We start from the raw sequence: 23292 nt of genomic DNA, 5'->3' as shown, positions 1-23292 counted from the left end.
TTAGTACAGTGTGGTAATTTCTTTGGAACTAATCATTAATAATAGACATGTATTGTTGACTTCTTCTCTAATACCAGAGTTTAGTACTTATGACTTTAGATACTGGTTGTGATCTATTCCTTTACCTGAAAGAAAAGGACCAAATGGAATAAAGCATGATTTCTTTTTAGAGTTATTTATTTATTTATTTGACAGAGAGATAAAGAGCACAAGTAGGCAGAGAGATAGGGAGAAGCAGGCTCTCTGCTGAGGAGGGAGCCCGATTCAGGACTGGATCCCAGGACACTGAGATCATGACCTGAGCCAAAGGCAGCAGCTTAACTGACTGAGCCACCCAGGCGCCCCTAAATCCTGATTTATGAAAAGTCATAATAGCATACAAATGTCAAAGTAACAGCATTAGGAAACAATTTTGTTCTAGAAAACTTAAGTTATTTAAAGAAGATATCCTAGTAATTTTGCAATAGTGACAAATATTCTATAATCAGAATGTTGGTTCTTTTACCTGTTTGAAGCACTTATTATAACTGTGTTTTACCTGGTTGGAAAATTCTTCATTTTTGTGAACACTTAATATTGTCTTGTGATTATGATCTTCATTTCTAGTGTCCTCTGCAGACATCCTAAAACCACTTCTAATGGAGAAGAGGCTTATCTCTGACAAAGCTTTACCTGTGGTATAGTTTACTCCTCCCTCTCTCGGTTTTAGAAGTTTCTACAAGCTCTGAGGAAACACCTCTTTTCTTAGCACCATTCTACTTAGCCTGTCTTTCACCCTGCTTGCAGAGGATATGTCTGCGTGATTTTACTGTGGAAATAATCCCATCTCAGAATCTACGATAATTTTTTAGAACAGTTGGTAGATTATTAGCATAAGGATTATATAAAATCCAACTTTTCCTTCATCCCTCTTGCGTGTGTTCCATTTCTTAGGTAAATGTTCAGCCTTACCCTGTTTATTTCCTGTTTCCTTCTCAGCAATCAAGTGGATCAGGCGGAAGAGTTGCCCTTGGGTGTCTTTTCTACTTATAAGAACTGGAAGTTTCGAGATAATGTATTTTTCAAAGGTAGATTTGTTTTGAGTTTTCCCACAAGCTAAGATTATGGATAGTTTTTAAATCGAATGAATTCATATTTTAAGGATTCTGTGCTTAAACCAAAGGTTTTGAGTGAGTCGCTTTATGTTTTTAATGATGTGGTATGATTATACTTCACATAAGCCAAACACTACTTGGGTTTGAGTTTTTAGAAAGAAAAATAAGCTTCCAATATAATTTTGGTCTATCCCATTCTTAATCATTTGTGTAAGTGAAAATGTGACTCGGCAAATAACTCACAAAGCATTTTTATGGTGGTTTTGAATGACAACGTTCAAGATTTATTTATGTGAGAGAGGGAGAGAGTGCAAATGGCCAGGGGAAGAGCAGAGGGAGAGGGAGAGAATCTTCAGCAGACTCCCTGCTGAGCACAGAGCCCCACTCAGGGCTCGATCCCATGACCCTGAGATCATGACCTGAGCTGAAATCAAGAGTTGGATGCTTAACCCACCGAGCCACCCAGGCGCCCCTTGAATGATAACTTTAAATACGATAATAAAGCCACGCTCACCTTTGGTGAGGTAGAAGCACCAGTGTTCTAGAACAGAACATCAGGTTCCGTAGAACAAGAAGCCCTCCCCTCCCAAATTTGCCATCTTTTGCAGTAATGCTTTTCTCTTAAGGTGTTAATTAGTATTATAGTTTATGGAATCTGGCGCTTTTGTTCTTGCTATGTTTCTTTCTTGCCAGTTGTAGAAAAGAGGACTATGAAATGGATACAAAGGGATAGCAGCAAAGGATGTAAGGCAGAGTAGGTAAAATTATCTGTTCAACGGAAAACATTTGCTCTCCCATCTCATGGAGATGATGGAAAATGACCTTCATTTAGTTACAGGCCTAAAAATTGCATTTGTTTTTGTCTTTATGACATTGTATAACTACAGCATGCTAAGTACTGTGTAGCCATTCCCTGCTTTACGAACAGGTTGTGGTTAAATTTTTTGTTTATTGTTTGTCTGCTATTTGGAACTTGTAACATCTAGCATTTGCCCCAAGGAATTACTGTTACAGAGGATTACAGGCTAGTCCACAAACCCCAATTTTTAATATGAGGTTGCTTAACGAGGACATTTATCATTGAAGTGAAATATTATAATTTAAATATACAGTTATCCAGAATAAGCAAACCAGAAGGAAGGTGAGCAAGAAACCATTTTCTTTTTATATAAAAGCATATTTAATCAGAGAATGAAGATGCCATTGTGCTTTAGACTTTCTTTAAACTCAATCCTTTTTAAAGTTGTGTGGTGTTTTTTCCTTGATGCGTGTATAACATTGCTTCCCCTCGTATATTTATTATCACTGACTGGGGTGGGAAGTCACAATGAAATGTAGAGAAAATTTATTGAGGCGACCGAGGATAGTAAAGAATTAGTGACAGTGGAAAACAAAAAAGGTGAGGGGCGGCTGGGTGGCTCAGTCAGTTAAGAGTTCCACTCTTGGTTTCAGCTCAGGTCACCAGATCAAGACCCACATCGGGTTCCGTGCTCAGCAGGGAGTCTGCTGGACATTTTCTCTCTCCCTCTCCATTTCCCTCTGCCCCTCCCCACCCATTCTCTCTCTCAAATAAAATAAATAAATCTTTAAAATAAAAAGAAGAGAAAGGAGATGAATATGTAGGAGAGGCAAAAGGCAGAGAAAAAAGGAGTTCTCTCAAGGGAAAAATGAAGGCGAGCAGACGATATTATTGGAAAAGACAGTTTCTTTTGCTATTCAGTGATGGTAATAACAGCAAGCTTTGGGAATGTTCTTCTTGATGTCAGAATTTCCTATATAGTAATTATATTTCATATTTCTTGTTTGATCTAAATTGGATTTTCCCATAAAAATTAACGAACATGTCTTTTCAGATCTTTTTTTTTTTTTGCCTTTGGGAAGGTTTAATGCAAATCAGAGGAAAACTGCTATAGATAATTTTACAATGAATCAAAACTGTTCTTCCCCTCCCCCAACCACACCATTCTAGAGTTCATTGTCAAGGCAGATGTTCAGCCAGTCACACCCAGATACTGGTTGTCTATGGTTGAGCATCTGTTCTCACCAGCTGGTACCAGACTGTGCTGGTTGTTAAATATTCTAAATATTATTCCTCCCTGTAACTAGAATCACTGCATCCTTGCCCATCTGCCATGTGGGACTCTGTAGGGGAGGCAGAGGCCCAACCTAGGCTCAAACCAATCCATTCTCCCATGACCATTATAATATGTAATAGTGTATCCAAGAAGGGATGTGCACTCGAAGTGCAAAGCGGTAAGACAATTGGACCCCCCAAGCTGGAGACACACCATCAGTATTCCCCTCAGACAGCAGTTAGAATGTGAAGAGACACAAAGCCTGAGACAGGAGGTTTCTGATTTTTAATCGTCTTTTTGTTCTTCTTACCAGAAGGTCCCTTCCTTGTGTCCTGTGATGTTCCCACCTGTGGAAGAAGGCCCGGGACAAGATGCCTCTTCCATCATCTGCTCCCCCTTCCCCAAAGTAGCTTATTTGATTTCTTCCCAGTCTATGGACACGCTTTGTCTCTCTCTGCATCGGTTGTTCTTGATGTCAGGCTCCCATCTTAATAAACTTGATGCCACCAAGGAGAATTTGGTGCATTGACCATCTGAGGAGTCCCCTCAAATTTGCCAACTAACTGTTTAGTGTTTGCATTTTCCTTGAAGGTATAGAAGCAGATACTCTTTTTTGTTTTTGCTTTTCTCCTAAGTGGAAGCTTATTTGTAGAACACAGTGATCTTCAACAAAATAACATTGCAGATTGCTGATGAAACCTGTCATTAAAATATCATGTGATGGTAATAAAATGTTTGGGTGCATTGAGTGTGATTTGAACAATTTAATGTAGCACCAGTGAGTAACAGTGTGTTCATGAGAACACCACTTTGAAAATTATGATGCCTGGAACTGCCTTTAGGGTGACCTAGGAAGGTGGTTTGATTACAATAGAATAATTTATAATATTTTATATAGAGGAAACTTAGATATGCACTTGATTATTTTAAGAACAATTTTATTGGTTCTCATAAGTGGTTGAGAAATTTTGTTCTTTTTTACTTCTCTATCCTTTAAAACACTAATGTATATTTGAATTCATGTCTAGAATCTCTCTTCTTTGGAATTTTGGCCAGGTTATATATTCAGATGAAATTAGAGTTCTTTCCACTTATGAGCTTTTTTTTAATAAGCTTTAAACTTGATATTTTATATTTCAAAATGTAATGTATTCTAATATATACATGAATTTCATTAAATGTTACATTACTGCACATATCCATTATTGAATACTATCTAGGCTAAATATTTGGGTATATGTTAACTGAAGCACTTTCAAGTCATGACTGAGAGGTGGATGAAAATGAGCCATAATTGAATAATTGCATATTTTTCCAAAATCGTTTACCATTATCCCATCATTTTGATCTGCTTATATTGTTAACTGTTATTCTAGACTTTTTGCTTCTATAATCCCTATAATCTATGATTAATTGTTTTAGCTTTGATAACACAAACTTCATAAACAACTAATTTGCTATTACATAGTTTTTATCTGGGTTTCATTTTTAAAAATTAAGGGTCTAGTAATATTTTATACTAATTCAGAATGCATTCTATTTTTAGTTGTATCTCTCTTCACATCTTAATTTTTATATTGCTGATAATTAGAGTGTTTAACCTTCGTTATTTACCCACAGTGTGATAGCTGTTGTACATGGGGTATAGAAAATGCTAGTCCTTCTGTCAAGAAGACGAAGGTTATGAAATACCTTTCTCTGATGGTTTTTAAGAAAAGAGTAGGCAGCTATCTGGATATACTAGGAGGTCTGTCAAGGTCTTTTGTAGTTTTGTGTATATGTCTCTGAGGATACCGATATATAGAGGATATTTTCCAAATGCCCTTAAATCAAAGGTAGGTTTTTTTAATATTGTTATTTTATTAATTATTTTCTTATTGGATGAAGTTGAAGGGGGAGAAGGGGAAGGAACTAAATATCTTAATCATATTTCTAAATTATACAGTTTGGTTTTTAGTTTTTTCTCTCTGTTCATTTTATATGCTACAAATTGGGACTTAGATTTGGTGACCAGCGACTGACGGTATCATTTTGCCTATTTGAAGTTCCTATTTTTTGTGTTTTTTATTGGAAATCATATCCCTAATGGTGAGAATCTGCATACCTGGGAATAATTATTTTTGTGTTCTCATCAGCTTTTGCTGATTCGTACTAGTCAGTGGGTTCCAAAGTGCAAATTACCCTTGTTCTGGGGGAAAGGCTCCATCTTCAGTGCTTCAGAAAGTCACTAATTCCTGCCACCTGAGGTGATTTGGGCACCTGGGGATGGACTGTAACCTCATTTATACGATGCAAACTTTTATGAGACGCCAATGTGCCACGCCTAAAATTGGATTGAAATGTATTTTTTTTTATTAAACTGCATTGGAAAAGCAAGGTACTGAACGGAGTGAAACTGTGTATTTCAAAAGTCTCCTAAATTCATTTATTTTTCCTACTTCCTTTGTGTTGCAGTTCTGTTTTGGCTGGCTTTTTAATATATAGCTGTTAAGGATACAAAGCAATTAAAATTTTTTGGCAGTTCCCATAAAGCAGATCAGATGCTTAAAATTGTTCAAATTCTTCCTGAGTAATCAATCTATGAAAATAGCCTTGTGTGTGTGTGCCGTGACCTTAGAGCGTTCAGTGATGATCTGTCTTACCTGGGCTGATATTTTATGCGGAGGAGTAATTATTTTAGTCTCATTTCAGCTTTTAAATAAAAGGATAATAGAAGGAGTAGCCAGTTTTTCTCTTAATCACCGGCCAACCTGTTAACGATTCAGTTGCGTCCGTGAAGTTTTCGTGACATATGTGAACACACACACTGAGAAAATTAAGAGAAAAGAGTTGAGTCCTTTGCCTGTGACCTGCTCGTGTGTTTGTATACACACAGGTACTTGTATGGTAGCCCTGCTTCCATGAGTTGTGCCTCACATAATATTTGCTGATATGATTTTCCTGTTTTTACTTTTGACCAGTCATGAAAGCATCAGAAAGAAAGGGCCTCTCCATCACTGGTCCTCTTTTCCTATTTTCCATTTTTGCTGCATTGTCCTCTGTGCAGGGGAGACTTTTCTAGGCTCATTTTGACTCCAGGCAGAGCTAGTTTTGCTGGGAGTAGGAGAATGGCCAAGGGAAACTGTGGCAAGCCATCATCATAGACGCCAGAAATGAACTGTGCCATGAGTTAAGTTTGGTGGAGATACACCTGTTCCAATCCTCACGGAAGTGATTCCTTTCCTTGTATTGCCACATCAATAATGTGAAAATAACTCCACCCTAGGAATAATTGCCTTATTAAACTCCCTTCATTGGAAACAATAACTTTTGAAGGAATCAAAATGCATTACAGTAATGAACTATGACTGTTTACATGAAAGAGTGATCTAGAGATCCCGTATAAGAGGTTTTCTGTTTGCCGTTCTGCTAGCAATGTACCTTTCAAGAATCATGACTGAGAAGTGGATTAAGGTGAACCACAATAGAATAATCCTCTGTTTTTCCAAAATTTCCATCTAACCAGAATTTCATTTACTATTTTTTTTTGAGAGGGAACATACATTTTTCAAGAAGAGAAAAGGAATTATTTTGGCCATAATCAAGTTACAACATTGTTTCTTAGGGTAACTTCTGATTACTGATTTTGATACTTTTTAAGTTCTTCAATATTCAGTAAATATTTGTTGTCCACTTATATTTTTTTAATTTTAATTCCAATATAGTTAACATAAGTGTTATGTAAGTTTCAGGTGTAGAATATACTGAGTCATGAATTCTATACATTACTCAGTGCTCATCAAGATAAGTATACTCTTAATCCCCTTCACCTGTTTCCCCCATTCTCCCAGCCACCTCCCTCCTGGTAACCATCTGTTTGTTCTCTGTAGTTAAGAATCTGTTTTTTTGTTTTGTCTCTTTTTTCTTTGTTCACTTGTTTTCTTTCTTAAATTCCACATATAAGTGAAATCGTATGGTATTTGTCTTTCTCTGACTTACTTCGCTTGCCATTATACACTTTAGATCCATCCATGCTGTTGCAAATGGCAAAATTCCATTCATTTTTATGACTGAATAATATTCCTCTGTGTGTGTGTGTACCACATCTTTATCTGTTCATCTATCGGCAGACACTTGGGCTCCTTCCATAGTTTGGCTATTGTAAATAATGGTGCAATAAACATAGGGGTGCATGTATCCTTTCAAGCTGGTATTTTTTGTATTTCTTGGGTAAATACCCAGTAGTGCAATTACTGGATCATAAGACAGTTCTGTTTTTACTTTTCTGAGGAACTCCATACTGTTTTCCACAGTGGCTACACCAATTTGCATTCCCACCCACAGTGCATGAGTGTTCCTTTTTACCCCATGTCCTTGCCAACACTTATTTCTCCTGCTTTTGATTTTAGCCCATTCTGACAGGTGTGAGGTGATGTCTCATGGTGATTTTTGATTTGCATTTCCCTGATGATTCATGATGCTGAGCATCTTTTCATGTGTCTTTTGGCCATCTGAGTGCCTTATCTAGAGAAATGTCTGTTCCTGTCTTCTGCCCTGCCCATATTATAATCAGATTATTGTGTCTTCTTGGTGTCATGTTGAATAAATTACTATATATTTTGGATACTAATGCTTTTTTGGATATGTTATTTGCAAACATCTTCTCCCATTCTGAGGTTGTCTTTTTGTTTTGTTGACTATTTCCTTTGCTGTGCAGGAGTTTTTATTTTGACATAGTCCCAATAGTTTATTTTTTGCTTGTGTTTTCCCTTGCCTCAGGAGATATCTCTAGAAAAATGTTGCTACATTTGATGTCAGAGAAACTACTGCCTGTGCTCTCTTTCTAGAATTTGTATGATTTCAGGTCTCACTTTTAGGCCTTTAATCCATTTTTAGTTTACTTTTGTGTCTGGTGTATGAAAGTGGTCTAGTTTCATTCTTTTGCATGCAGCTTTCCAGTTCTCCCTACACCATTTGTTGAAGAGACTGTCATTTTCCCACTGCATGTTCTTGTTCCTTTGTCAAGGATTAATAGACTATATAATCATGGGTTTATTTCTGGGTTTTCTCTAATGTTCTCTTGAACTATGTATCTCTTTTTGTGCCAGTACCATACTGCGTTGATTACTACAGCTTTGTAATATAACTTGAAGTCTGGACTTGTGATACCTCCAGCTTTGCTTTTCTTTTTCAAGATTGCTTTGGCTATTCAGGGTCTTTTGTGGTTCCATACAAATTTTAGGATTGTTTTAGTTCTGTGAAAAATGCTATTGGTATTTTGATAGGGTTTTTGGTAAATGTGTAGATTGCTTTGGGTAGTATGGCCTTTTTAACAATATTTATTCTTGCAGTCCATGAACATGGAATATCTTTCCATTTGTTTATGTCATCTTCAATTTTTTGTCACCAATGTTTTATAGTTTTCAGAGTACAGGTCTTTTACCTCCTTGGTTAGGTTTATTTCTAGATATTCTATCATTTTTGGTATAATTGTAAATGAGATTTTCTTAATTTCTTATTTTGCTACTTCATTGTTAGTATATAGAAATGCGATGAGATTCCATTTATTGATTTTGTATCCTGTGACCTTACTGAGTTCATTTATCAGTGCTAGTAGTTTTTTGGTAGAGTCTTTGGGGTTTTCTATATGTAATATCACATCACCTGCATATATTGATAGTTTTACTTCTTCCTTGCCAGTTTGGATGTCTTTTATTTCTTTTTCTTGTCTGATTGCTGTGGCTAGGACTTCAATTACCATGTTGAATAAAAGTGGTGAGAATAGACATCCTTGTCTTGTTCTTGATCTCAGAGGAGAAGCTCTCCATTTTTCCCCATTGAGTGTGTTGTTAGCTGTGGGTTTTTCATATATGGCCTTTATTATGCCTGAGGTCTGTTCCCTCTAAAGATACTTTGTTGAGGGTTTTTATCAGGAATGGATGTTATACTTTGTCAGATGCTTTTTTCTACATCTGTTGAAAGGATTACAGAGTTTTTATCCTTTCTCTTGTTGATGTGATGTAGATAATTTTCTTTTAGTTACCCTTCTATGGGACTAGATAAAGGTGGTTTGTGAATTCTCTTTAGATTATTAATGTATTTAGATAAGAATTTTGATTGGCATCTATATGGACAGTAAAAAGCTTAGTTTACTCTTCTTCTAGAACAGGTATTTATGTTATCCAGACTGGGAGTGTCATGAACTTGGTAGCATTTTAATTTTTCTTATTGGTTTAATAGGTCACTTTAGACAATTGTGTCGAAGTTGGTCGGATTGCCAACACCTACAATCTGACAGAAGTGGATAAATATGTCAACAGTTTTGTCTTGAAGAATTTTCCCGCATTGCTGAGCACTGGGGAGTTCTTGAAGCTCCCTTTTGAGCGTCTTGCCTTTGTGCTTTCCAGTAATAGCCTTAAGCACTGCACTGAACTTGAGCTCTTTAAGGCTACCTGTCGCTGGCTACGCCTAGAAGAGCCTCGGATGGACTTTGCTGCCAAATTAATGAAGAACATACGATTTCCACTGATGACACCGCAGGAGCTCATCAATTATGTGCAAACCGTGGATTTCATGAGAACTGACAATACCTGTGTGAATCTCCTTTTGGAAGCCAGCAATTACCAAATGATGCCATACATGCAGCCAGTGATGCAGTCAGACAGGACTGCCATTCGCTCTGACACCACTCATTTGGTCACACTCGGAGGAGTTCTGAGGCAGCAGCTGGTTGTCAGCAAGGAATTGCGCATGTATGATGAAAAGGCCCATGAATGGAAATCGTTAGCCCCCATGGATGCCCCACGGTACCAGCATGGCATTGCTGTCATTGGAAATTTCCTCTATGTCGTCGGCGGACAGAGCAATTATGACACAAAAGGAAAAACGGCAGTCGATACGGTCTTCAGATTTGATCCTCGCTACAATAAATGGATGCAGGTCGCATCTTTAAATGAAAAGCGCACCTTTTTCCACCTAAGTGCCCTCAAAGGATATCTGTACGCAGTCGGTGGGCGAAATGCAGCTGGTGAACTGCGTAAGTGTGTGCATTTATGTTAAACAGAGAGGCTAATTTCTTTACCCCCAAATTCTCATTAAACCATAAAATAAGCAGCTCTGGAAAATTAAAGACAAAAATGTAGCTAGGGTTTCATTTAAACTGTTCTGTTCAGGAAATATCAGAGACAATCCGTATGCCTAATCCAGATTTATATTTTTGGCGAGGGTACAAATGATATCTTAGGAATACATCAGTATGTTGCAGAATATTTTATTTGGCAGTGTGTATGGCTTTCATCTTGACAGTGTAACTACAAAGTATACTCTGCTCATTTAAATTCTAATAGAATCTTGGACAGAAGTCTGGCATGTTTCCTTATTTTCCATTTTTAAAAGCCCACATAATATTTTACTGTACAGGTTAAAATCCTTCCTTACAGAGGACTGTTATCATTTCTTCTTTTACATAATCTTTTACCCTATCCTAGAACCTAGACCACATAGAAAGATAATTTTCTTTGTCGATTAAATGTACAAAGTTCAATTATTATCCCAAATGTATTTACCATGAGTAATGTGATCTGTGAGTATTAGTTTTAAAAATCATTCTCTCTTGGGGTGTCCGGGTGGCTCAGTCGGTTAAGCGTCTGACTCTTGATTTCAGCTCAGGTCATGATCTCCAGGTCACAAGATCGGGTCCTAGGTCAGGCTTCATGCTCATCACGGAGTCTGCTTGTCCCTCTCTCTCTGTTCTTCCGCTGTCCCCCCCAACTCACACATTCTTGCTCTCTCTCTCTCTCAAATAAATAAATGAAAAATAAAATCTTAAAAAAAATCATTCTCTCAGTGAAATACTGAACAATTTTCTTCACCGTAAACTGCTCTGGTAAGCTTTATTAGATGGCCGTTTTTTTGTCTCCCTAATCAAAGATTGGTCTCAAGTGCAGTTAACATAGAGCAGTACTTTGGCTACATAAATGAACTCTAATTTTGTTATTTTAGATGAAATTGGAATAAGATAGCTGTCCAAAAAGAAGTCCGGAAGACCGCATTTTCTGTCACGCCTTCCATTTCTGTCATTACCATCATCGTTTGGCCTCTTTTTTTCACCACTCTTTCATTCTGCGATTAATAGAGTCCTCGTAGTTGACCAGTATTCCGGGCTCTGTAATAGTGGGGACGTGGAAAATATTGGCCTTGGCTCTGGATAAATTGAGAGTAATTATCAGGATCTTTTTCTTGGTAGCTTAATGGTTTAAGAATAAGCTATTTATTGGAGGCAAAAAGAACTGCTCTCAGCTCTAACGCTCTCCACCTGATCAAGCCCTTTCTTGTTAGGGGCATCTTAATGTTACTAATCTCTCCTACCTGCAATTTTTTTCCCCTTTATTGTCATAGTAGTATTTTTCCTAAGACTGGGCCTTCGAAATGGTTGGACTCAGGGTCATCCTCACGAACCACACAAATTGCACGATCTATTGTAATAATCAGGCTGTTCAGAGCATCTGAGGCACCAGTGCCCTTAGCGTCGAATTGTCATTTCAGGTTTCCTCGCTCGACCCACACACATGATTTTCATGTTGTGATACCATTTTAAATTAGGGGATGTCTGGAAGTATTCAGAAACTGTAACTAGGGATTTGGCTCTTTCTTAGGAAAACCACTCGTAGGAGATCATCTCTTCAGGTTTACAAAATGGTAGGTGGTCAGTCCTGGCCGTGAGTGGCCATTTCAGACCTGCTTTCCTCAGGAGAAAGAGCTCCAGTTTCTCAGTCGGTGCTTGCGTAGCGATGTTATCCCCTCTAATTAATAGGTGGAGCGAGGCCTTATTCTTCTGCGAATCTGTCATCTTCAGGCCAAGGACGGTCATTACATAAAACCAAGAAGCTAGAGGCTTTCTTTTGCTGAGCTCTTGCCATGGTCGACTCATTTGGGAACAAGAAGGAGACAACCCCGTTGGGCAGGCGGCTGCCTTCCTCGCTTATGACCTTCAGAAATCACACCCTCTATCTCTTATTAAAAATAGCCTTCTGCGTTAAAAGGAACAAGAGAAGCATGTTTCTCATGAGCCCGTCCTAATTCATAATAACTATTTCATTCTATTTAGGTTTTACCATCACAATCTCCCAGAGTTTAAACCTAAGGATAATGACTTACATAGTCTCAAAAATGATTACCCCTCCAGATGGTAAATAGAGGCCCATTTTTATCTCAATTTGTAAACTGCATGTTTCACAAATACATAGATGGTTGTAATAGAGACACAAGCCCTCAATACCAAGAAACAACTCTGATTCCATTTAAAGGCCAATGACATTTCTTTCCCTTTGAAATTACCTCCTGTCATCTACAAGAAAGTATGCTTTTGTAGAAAATGACTGTTTGCCTTAAAATCAGTATACCCAGCAAAAGCCAGTCTGTAGTAAATATTTTAAGTTAAAATATATTGGAAGCATTTGTTTGTTTATTTGTTTTTAGAAAATGAGTTGATTGGCTTAAGTGCAGTGAAATCAGGCCACCCCACCTCCTTTGCCTTTCTCCTATTTTAGACGTACTTGGGAGCAAGAAGTAGATTGTTTTAAAACAGTCTCCTCACATTCTGTGCTGTTGAATTCTTCTGAATTCTCTTTATCAATAATGTTTCTCTTTGTATAGGTGTCTCTTGCCCTTTCCAGTTTTCTCGGACCCATGGTTTTCGTTGAATAGCAGATTTAGGTCCTAAAAAGACTCTTGCTTATATTTCTTAATGTTCCAGCCAGAGGCTGGGTTTTTAACGTTTCTCCTGCTCCATAATTTTTTTTTTTATGGGAACGCCCTCCACACACACAAGAACATCTGTTATAGGGGCACCCGGGTGGCTCAGTCGTTGAGTGTCTGCCTTCGGCTCAGGTCATGGTCCCAGGGTCCTGGGATCAAGGCCCGCATCGGGCTCTCCGCTCGGTGGGAAGCCTGCTTCTCCCTCTCCCACTCCCCCTGCTTGTGTTCCCTCTCTCGCTGTGTCTCTCTCTGTCCAATAAATAAAATATATTTTTTAAAAAGAATATTTAAAAAAAGAACATCTGTTATATTAACTTCACATTCCCATCTTAACTGATTACTCTGCCGTATTATTATCTGTAAATAAAGAATGGAGGTGAAGAGGTGGCAGGCAAATGGGAATCAATGGGAGACTCATTTAACAGTTTAACAATTCAGGGCCCCTGACCGGCTCAGTTGGTAGAAGATGTAACTCTTGATCTTGGGGTTATAAATTCAAGCCCTACATTGGGTGTAGAGATTACTTAAAAGTAAAATCTTCTCTTAAAAAAATTAGTTAGGTTCATTTAGTACCAGTATGTTATTTATTCTGCGTGTATGCAATGACCATCTCCTAGACGTAATTCTGAAAAGAAAAGAGTGGCAGTATTTGCAAGACGTTTTAGATCGTTTTAATGCAGTTGGTCTTTTAACAGCCCTTCTTGGAGTGTGTATGGATGGACCTATGCCCATAGTACATCAAAAAGATCCTATCAATGTTTGTGTGAGCCTGGTATATTGCTGCAGTAGAATTCCTTAGAAATGCTGCTTTCCTTTGACACCAGGTACAGTCGGAAACTACATGAAGCTTAGAGGAGCTGTCACTTCAGTGGAAGAGGAGTCCGTTATTCCTGGCATCTTTCAAACTTCTGTCATTTAAGAAATTGATCTTCCATTGAGGTTTTCTATATGGAAGAGAAATATGACAGCCCAGATAGCTTTCATTTCTGTTAACTATTAATAAGTCAAGCTTTCGGATAATGAAGTAACTTACAGAAAAACGTGTTAGTTTTTCTTTTTCAAATAAATGTGCAGTAAAATGACTGAAAGTTATCAACTGCCCCATATCCTTTAATGGATTTGCAGTTTTCTTCATTAAGCACCAGTGGTTCCAGTGGTGATTCAGGGTTCATCCCTTGCCTACTCTCAAAAAAAAAATAAGTAAGCCCCACAACATCTCTTGGGACCAATTCTGGACTCTAGTAGAATCACCTGAGCAACTACAAATCTTTCATGATTGGTGTGAACGAAGCAACCTGCATGTAATTCTCAAATTGGAGAGGGTCTCTAACTGAAATTGCACGTCACTGAAGGTGACTTTCTAGAATAAGGGTCAGTGAAATTCTGTAAAGGGCCAGAAAGTCCATATTTTCAGCGTCATAGGCCATAGGATCTTGTCACAGCGAATTGCCTCTGCTGTCATATTGCAAAAACAGCCACTGATGGTTTATAAACAAACGGGTGAGGCTGTGTTCCAATAAAGCTTTCTATAGGAAAACCAGCATTTGAATTCCACATGATTTTCATAAGTCACAAAACATTTTTCCTTTGATTTTTTCCCCCAACTCTTTAAAAAAGGTAAAAAGCCATTCACATGTTTGGGGCGCCTGGGTGGCTCAGTGGGTTAAGCCTCTGCCTTCAGCTCAGGTCATGATCTCAGGGTCCTGGGATCAAACCCCACATCGGGCTCTCTGCTCAGCGGGGAGCCTGCTTCCTTCTCTCTCTCTGCCTGCTTCCCTCTCTCTCTCTCTCTGCCTGCCTTTCTGCCTGCTTGTGATCTCTCTCTCTCTCTCTGAAATAAATAAATAAAATCTTTTTTAAAAAAGGCATTCACATGTTTATCTTGTGGGCCATACAGAAAGCAGATAGCATGCTGGATTTGGCTGATGGGCTGTAATTTGCCCAACCTTCTTCTAGACTTTTCTAATTAATTCATTGCCATTCCTACCTCTCATAGACTATGACAAAAGCACTGTCTTGTCCCTTGCATTATCCCTTGCCCCCTTCCCCTCTCAAGGTTTTGGACACAAGCCTATAGCCCATTTTCCTTATGGAAAATAAGGACTTGTGTGTGTATATACTTTTAATCAGATGTGTTCTATTTTAAAACTAAATACTCTTTTTTTTTTTAATTTTTATTTATTTACTTGACAGACAGAGATCACAAGTAGGCAGAGAGGGAGTCAGAGAGAGGAGGAAGCAGGCTCCCCGCCGAGCAGAGAGCCCCATGCGGGGCTCGATCCCAGGGTCCCGGGATCATGACCTGAGCCGAAGGCAGAGGCTTTAACCCACTGCACCACCCAGGTGCCCCCAAAAACTAAATACTCTTGATTTGACTTAGAACAACAGTACTTGATGGAGACAATCTAGAGGTTGAGAGTAGATATTTAATGATAGGAAAAGCTGAAGGATATGAATGATACAGCTCGAAGAAGAAAAGTTGAGGGATGATGAACTACTACATAGTTTCTATATTATTGGTGGTTAATAGCCGTCTTACACTTAGGTTACTCCTGTATGAGAAAATATAGATGGATTCTTATAACCCCTATTAGGGAAAAAAATGCAATTAATTCACTGACAGAAGAACAGCATTATCTTTCTACATGGGAAAATTTTAATAATCATAAAGAGTGAATAGCTATTCAAGTGCTAGCTCCACTCCAAAAGAAATAGGAGGAAACTAATGGAAACTCCATCAGAATAGATTGAATTAGACATAAGGAGAGACTGTGACACTCTAGAAATTTCAAAGTTCAAAGCAGAATTTTTCCATTAAGGAAAGCACAGAACTATAGTAAAACCTGTCTTTGCCATCAGAGACGTGGAAAAGATGATCTCTGGAAGTCTTTTAAAACCCTTTCACTGATAGGATGTGTGATTAGACTACTTTTTTTTTTATCAGCTAAAACCCTACCATTAATTACTTTGCTGATGCCAAGTACCAATCAATATACTAGATCCTCTATAAGTGGGGGAGAGAGAGAGAGAGATAATAATGTATGTCCAGTAGGATTGTGCTTGTCAATTAAGTGAAAGTCGTGCTCAAGGCAAATGGAAACGAACATTAGAAAAGACGCCCAGTGACTACAAATGGCCCAAACCGGTATCAATCCGTTTCAGCTTGCCATGAATTGTGACAATAGCTCTTGTTCGGGGGAAAGATTTTGCAGGATCTGGCTACTTAATGGAAGGATTTAGAAGAAATAGAATTGGGAGGGGGAAAAAAGAAGAAGAAGAAATAGAGTTGGTTAGAATCCAGGCCTAAAGCAATGAACAAAACCAACAAAGTAGATCAAAATGAGAACAGGAAAAGCCTTTGAGATGAGCCCGAAAATGTAAAGCTCAAGCCAGTGCAAAAGGCAATCAGTGAAGGGATATGAGAAGTGGTATAATGTAGGAGCTGTTAGGCGAGAAATAAGTGCTCCACATAGTCAATTTGGTGCAGAAATGAAATTACTGAATAGAGTAGAAAATGCATCTCTCATTCTCATGTTATTATTATTTTTTTTAAATCAGAAATCTTGTTCAAGGGATGATTCATCCGTTAGGCATTCCAGTGGCTTGATCAGATGGCCCCACTCAGTAGATTTCTGCTTCTGTTCCATCGCCTAAAACTACATCATTTGGTCAACTCCAGGTTCAAGGGAACTTGAATGTTGAGTCTAGCAGGGCGCTTCTGTGTGCAGTGTCGTGGTTCTATTCCTAAGAAAAAGGCAGGGTTAGGGGAGACAAAAAATCAGGTTGCCAATAGTATAAAATTTTCAAGTCTACCTAGACTTTGTATGGGGTTTTTGTTTGTTTCTTCTTCAAAGTTTAATTTATTTAAGTTATCTCTACATTCCACGTGGGGCTCGAACTCACAACCCCAAGGTCAAGATGCACACACTCTTCTGATTGAGCCTGCCAGGTGCCCCAAGACTTTGTGTCTTTGACCAGAGTACTCAGAACAGCCCTATTTCTTTCTGCCTCTTCAAAAAGGATTAAGTTTTCTATCCGTCGTTTTATTCTTGAGTTTATAACAGAGTGATATTTAAATAGGTTGAGGTCACTTCTCCAAAATACTTTCTATTAAAGATGATAAATCTATTACTGAAAGGAAGTGCCCCTATTAGAAATCTTCCTGTCATACTATGCTACCAGTCATCTTCTAGTAGGAGCATGACTGGCTACAGTGATATTGGCCTTAATGTAGAAATGTAGAATTATTGCCAATGTCTATTGTGTAGTCCGGATGTGAAATAAAGCAAGAGGCAGCCAGAACATACGCCGGGTGGTGCGTGTACGTACAGACATTCATTCTCAACCTCAGATTGTGCTTCCTGTCGATGAACCTTAGTTTCCTAGGTGGTGGATCAGAACTGACTTTTCTTCTTCCTTATGATTTTCTCAACTTCCCACATATTTATCATTTTTGAAGATTTGGTTTATTTATTTTTATGAGAGCAAGAGAGAGCACGAGCCGGGGGGAGGGAGAAGCAGACTCCCCGCTGAGCAGGGAGTCCAATGACGGGACTCCATCTCAAGGCCCCAGGACCATGACGTGAGCTTCAGGCAGATACTTAACCAACTGAGCCACCCAGGCACCCTCATCTTCCCACATACTTAGAACAAGGAAATGGGAGGAATGTCAAATTACAAAGATGTAACAAGATACTAGAAGAAAAGAAATCCTGGCAACTTCTGCAGTAACGGAGATGTGTTAGATTATCACATAAGCCTCTAGTCTAATGTTAAGTGTATTAATGGTTCATCTTAGTAATATAATCTCAATAAGTGAAAAAAGAGACCTCCCAAAGAGTATCTCATATCTGTTATATATAGGGTTTCATTGTTTAAATATTATTCTTTTACCTAAAGGGAAAAATAGCTCATTGCTAAATTTGAAATTATAAATTATTTTCTTGTCTGTTTTTTTTTCTTTTTTTTAAACAATAGCCACAGTGGAGTGTTACAATCCAAGAACAAATGAGTGGACCTATGTTGCCAAAATGAGTGAACCCCACTATGGCCATGCTGGAACTGTGTATGGAGGAGTCATGTATATTTCAGGTAAACCATTATAACACAGATGTGATTAATATAATACATACCCTTTTAACTGTGGCACCATCTTACCTACAGTATTAGAAAGATAATCCAGAAAAAAAAAAGAATCCAGAAAAAAGGATCATCAAAATATAATTGGGAAGCTATATTGTACATGTGCGTTTACGTACAGATGCCTTTGGTATTCTAGGAGTTCATAAGACTAGCGGCAAACCAGTCATGCTATGAATACATAACTTGGAAGAAACTGGAAAGCCTTCAGCTTTTTCAGCTTGCCTTTCGGTCCCCATGCCCCACACTCTAAATAAACCCTGTACTCCAACAACCCCTATTCATAGTCCCTGTAGCAATACTTAATTCATTTTGAGCTTACATTTAGCCAAACTCTATGAGGAAATATATCATCATTTAACACATAACTCTACTGTGTGTAAGCTTGTTCCTGATAATATACATAGTGTTTAATAATGGTCACACCAATAATAGGGGTTTCCCTTTTCCTCAGCATTATCAGGGGACTCGACTGTGGTGTCCTTGCGTGAATGATGCCATGCTGATTACCTATATATGTGTCGGCCACATGCGCATATATTTTTCTTATAACAGATTCTAAAATGGCTACCATTTGTTGCAGTAACAACTTTCATTCCCAGACTGTTGGTGTTGAAATAATTCTCCCATCAGATGCAGAAAGGAGTCTCATTTGAATGTAATCTTCACCTCCACTATTGACATTTTACTTTGTTAGGCCGCTTCTTCTCATCTGGCCCTGACGTAGTCTACTTTTGACACATTTTTCTCCTGAGAGCTTGCCGGTGCCAGGCCAGCAGTTACATTATTAGAAAGCAAAAGCATTAAGGTGATGGTGGTGGTCTGGGTCTCTGAACGCCGCTGCCTTATGAAAGCTATAATCAGGAGGGATCAGCTAAAGGCCCTGAATGGGTGATTGACAGGTTTGGGGAGTTAAATTTATGAGCAACTACGGGGTGTCTTCTATTGAAAGAGCCATCCAGGAAATCTTATGCTCCACTAATCAATGATTTACACCCTCTACCTATTTTATGTATATAGCTGTTATGCCGTAATAATGAGAGCTCCATATCCTTGGGGAGAAGGACACGAAATTGTTCTCGTGACACTTCGCCATAGCTAACGTGCATCTCACAAATGACCTCCCTGGCCAAGAATAGGATAGGACCAGAGCTGACTCTCAAACTGAAAAAAAAAAAAGTAAAGAGCAGAGAGGAAACAGTGATTGCTGACTGGCCCCCAGATAGGAATGCTTTGATTGATATGACTGAAAATTTGTGTAGCTCTCTCGCCAATCTGTAGAACATAGAGTCCAGTACTTTCCTTGTAGACTGATTTCTGTGTGATCTCAGGACATGCTCTGTAGATGATAAGGACTCAGTGGGTCAACAGCAGACTGCTAATGATCTACCAACTGTTCTCAGAAATGATCATAGATTCTGTACGTGTTCAGCATCTAGCTTCGTCCGTGCTGAGAGCAGATGACATTACCTTCCTGCACCCCCCCAACAGAAACTCGACAAAAACAAACAACGCTGAGTAATCTCATATGCCGGGACATTTGGATAATATGGTCAACTTTTCCAAGCATTTTGATTGATTTGACTTCATAGTCTCAATGCTAATGAGATAACAGGAGTAGAGATTCTTAGATGGTTAAGTGCGGAAATGGACAACTGGAATTCAGATGCCTGAGCCCAGTGCTCAGCTGCCAGCGTGTGCCCACCCCAAAGCAGGAGCAGTACGTGATTCTGGGGGTGCCCGGGTGGCTCAGTCAGTTAAGCATCTGAGTTCGGCTTACATCATGATCACAGAGTCCTGGGATCAATTCCCACATCAGGCTCTTTGGCTCAGCAAGAAGCCACCTTTTCCCTCTGCTTGCCGCTCCCCTTAACTGTTCTCTCTCTCTCTGACAAATGAATAAATTTTTTTTTTAAAGAAGTGCATGATGCTTTGGACCTGAGATTTACGGCAGACTCAGCTCTAAAAGTGGCCCAAATCTCTCTTCCTTTAGCAAAGCCTCTTAAATTCCACGGCTCTCTGCTTGAGAAAGTCCTTGCAATAACATAAGCTAGATTTTTGTTGTTGTTGTTGTTCTCTAAGAAGCTGAAAGTGTTACCTTCTGGATTTTTTTTTTAATTTTTTTTAAGATTTTATTTATTTATTTGACAGAGAGAGATCACAAGTAGGCAGAGAGGCAGGCAGAGAGAGTGAGATGGAAGCAGGCTCCCTGCTGAGCAGAGAGCCTGATGCGGGACTCGATCCCAGGACCCTGAGATCATGACCTGAGCCGAAGGCAGCGGCTCAAACCACTGAGCCACCCAGGTGCCCCCACCTTCTGGATTTTTAATCCCAGAGAAAGTACGTCTGGAGGGCAGATATTTATAAGAACACTAACAATAAGCCCTAAGGTCCGTAATATTTGGCTCAACATCCACGATCTAGGATAGAGAGCCTTTTATTTACTTTTGCATCTCTATCATAATCTGTTTACCCTCGTGCCTACCTTCATTCTCTAGGGGGAATCACTCATGACACTTTCCAAAAGGAGCTCATGTGCTTTGACCCGGACACCGACAAATGGATCCAGAAGGCGCCGATGACCACGGTCAGAGGCCTGCACTGCATGTGTACAGTGGGCGAGAGGCTCTACGTCATTGGTGGCAATCACTTCCGAGGCACAAGTGATTATGATGATGTCCTAAGCTGTGAATACTACTCACCTATCCTTGACCAGTGGACCCCAATTGCTGCCATGTTAAGGGGGCAGAGCGATGTCGGGGTCGCGGTCTTTGAAAATAAGATCTATGTGGTCGGTGGGTATTCCTGGAATAATCGCTGTATGGTGGAGATAGTGCAGAAATATGACCCTGACAAAGATGAGTGGCATAAGGTGTTTGATCTCCCAGAGTCCCTCGGTGGCATCCGAGCTTGTACACTCACGGTGTTCCCGCCCGAAGAAACCACACCATCACCTTCTAGAGAGTCCCCCCTTTCTGCACCTTAAGATCACCCCCGCCCCGCGACTAAGATGCTGTGTTCCTATCTTTGCAGCGTGTCATGAATTCTCTTCTTTTGCGCCCCTTTAGTAGTGTATGTTAGGATTAGCCTCCAGTAATTGATACAGATATTGGAAAAAAAAAGACAACAGTGATGTTATTTGTGCTGTTTGTTTGGCTTAGAGTGTTTATAAAGTTGGTAACAAAACCATTCTGGAAATGTATCCCATTGAAGCTGATGTTTAACATATAAAAACAAAACAAAACAAACAAAAAAAAAACACACAAAAAAAAACCACACACAAAAAAAAAAACCAACCCAAGATATTGTCTATAAAATGTTTCTTCAGTACTTTTTCGATGCTGTGTATTGGGTGTAAGGTATTTGTCATCTTACATTAGAAAGCCCAGCGAACCAACTCGAAGGTGGATTGTAGTAAGTGTACAACTGTGCTAACTCGGCTTCAAAGTAAAAAGTTTTCCTTTCATCTTTGACTGTGAGATGTCGAAGGGAGGCAGCTTGCTCCAACAGGAAACAATAGACAAAAGGTTGCCAACTCGCATGAGCTACCTCCCTCTTTTCATAAAGTATTTTTGACATATCTGTCAACCCACCTATCTGCGTGGGCGCATTGAAAACATATGAAGTTTCTTAGACACACAGGAGAAATAATAACTGAAATTCACCAATATTAATAATAATAAAAAGAAACAGCATGACCCCTCTGCTTAGAAACAAGAGTTCGGGGTTTCTAAAGTGTGTATAAATACATACACACACGTACATTGAACAGACACAAAATTTTAAAAATGGAATGTCACATCAAATAAACCTGAATGATCTTTTAAAATTTCTACCAAAAAGCAGCTTCCGTTCAAATGGGAATTCAGTAGCGCACATGGAGAATCCTACTGAATTTAGGTGGACAAGGGCTAGAAATGTTGAGCAACTAAATTTGTCACTTGACCAAATTTTTCCTTCCGAAACTGTAATCTACACCTTCTCCTTTGCTGTTGAGGTAACTTGCATATTATCTGTGTTCTGTATACTCTCAATTCATAAGGTTATTTAGCACAAAGTGTAGCAGCCTCCCCTGGGGAGCTGCTTTTGCTCAGTGATTTCAACTTCCATGTTTTATCTCTTTTTGTTCAATAAAAAAGCATTTAATGTCATTTCAGTCTGAGGCATCCTGTTACTGTCTGATTTGACTCGCGTTAATTTTTTTTTGGAGGGGGTGGGTGAGCAACATTCAAATGATCAGAACTGAGAGCCCCAGACGGTTTGGATTACTACTAATGACTTTCATTCAAGGAAATACAATCATTTGACCAGGCCTAACTTCATTGGTCGAAACTCAGTGCTGGTTGTCTCTGTGGAATTAGACATTGGAAACGCTAAGAGAGGTTACATTTCTGAGGTCAAGGTTCCCTGATCTTCGAGAAGATCCATCTTGTCTAGTGAGAAGAGGTTCTGTGAAATGACCTAAGAGATTTGTTCTTGACCTCGGATTGTAAGGGAATAATGTTTTGGGGAAAGGTAGTATGAGGGTTCTGTTAGGGCCTTGTGCCAGATCTTCCTGCCTTTATCTGCAAATGACCCCACTCAGTCGGAACTAAAAATTGAGCTATTCCCAAACAACGAGAGTGTCACCAGATTTCCTCCCCAGTGAGGAATTGGGAGCGCAGATCTCAGTACCTCTCTCTTGAGTCAAACATAATGAAGAAAATAATTTTTCCATCCATGGTAGCTTGAATATTGGGAGAAGCCCTATATAAATTTGAAAGACCCCCTTCGTCAAGATTACCCCTCCTGGGGCACCGGGGTGGCTCAGTATGTTAAGCCTTCAGGCTTCAGCTTGGGTCATGATCCCTGGGTCCTGGCATGGAGCCCTGCATCGGGCGTCCTGCTCAGCGGGGAGCCTGCTTCTCCCTCTCCCTCCATTTGTGCATGTGTGTGCGTGCGCTCTCACACTCAAATAAATAAATAAAATCTTTGGAACAAAAAAGATTACCCTTCCCCAGAGCCACTGGTCAAGTGATTTCAGTCCTGTGTTCAGAGGCAGCGTGCACTTAGCGCTTCACACATGGTGAACACCAGCCTCAAGGCGGGGGTGTGTATGCACAGGTTCCTGGTCCTGTCACAGTGCAGTGTAGGTGTCCTTGGCAGGTGGCTCTCCTCAGAACAGCAACGGGTCTTTGCGCCTTGTTGCCTCTTCGGCCTTGGAGTCCTCTCCAGTCAGTCAGCAGAGAAAAAAAAATAGAGCCTGGCAG

At 39.4% G+C, this 23292-nt stretch overlaps 1 protein-coding gene across 8 annotated transcripts in view; it reads left to right on the top strand.

Annotated features, from left to right (window-relative positions):
- Positions 1-22194, top strand: part of KLHL13 (kelch like family member 13) — a 202966-nt gene extending 180772 nt beyond the window's left edge. For all 8 annotated transcript variants that reach the window (XM_059157702.1, XM_059157701.1, XM_059157695.1 and 5 more), the window contains 3 exons: positions 9389-10184; positions 17882-17995; positions 20542-22194. In XM_059157702.1, coding sequence (XP_059013685.1) covers positions 9389-10184; positions 17882-17995; positions 20542-21029 — 1398 coding nt within the window. In that variant the 3' untranslated portion in view covers positions 21030-22194. The remainder of the gene's footprint in view (positions 1-9388; positions 10185-17881; positions 17996-20541) is intronic.
- Positions 22195-23292: the final 1098 nt, after the last annotated feature.

Source organism: Mustela lutreola, chromosome X (genome assembly GCF_030435805.1).
Source record: "Mustela lutreola isolate mMusLut2 chromosome X, mMusLut2.pri, whole genome shotgun sequence".
Classification (NCBI taxonomy): domain Eukaryota; kingdom Metazoa; phylum Chordata; class Mammalia; order Carnivora; family Mustelidae; genus Mustela; species Mustela lutreola.
The sequence above is the reverse complement of the archived record's forward strand: the minus strand, read 5'-3'. Positions and strand labels throughout refer to the sequence as shown.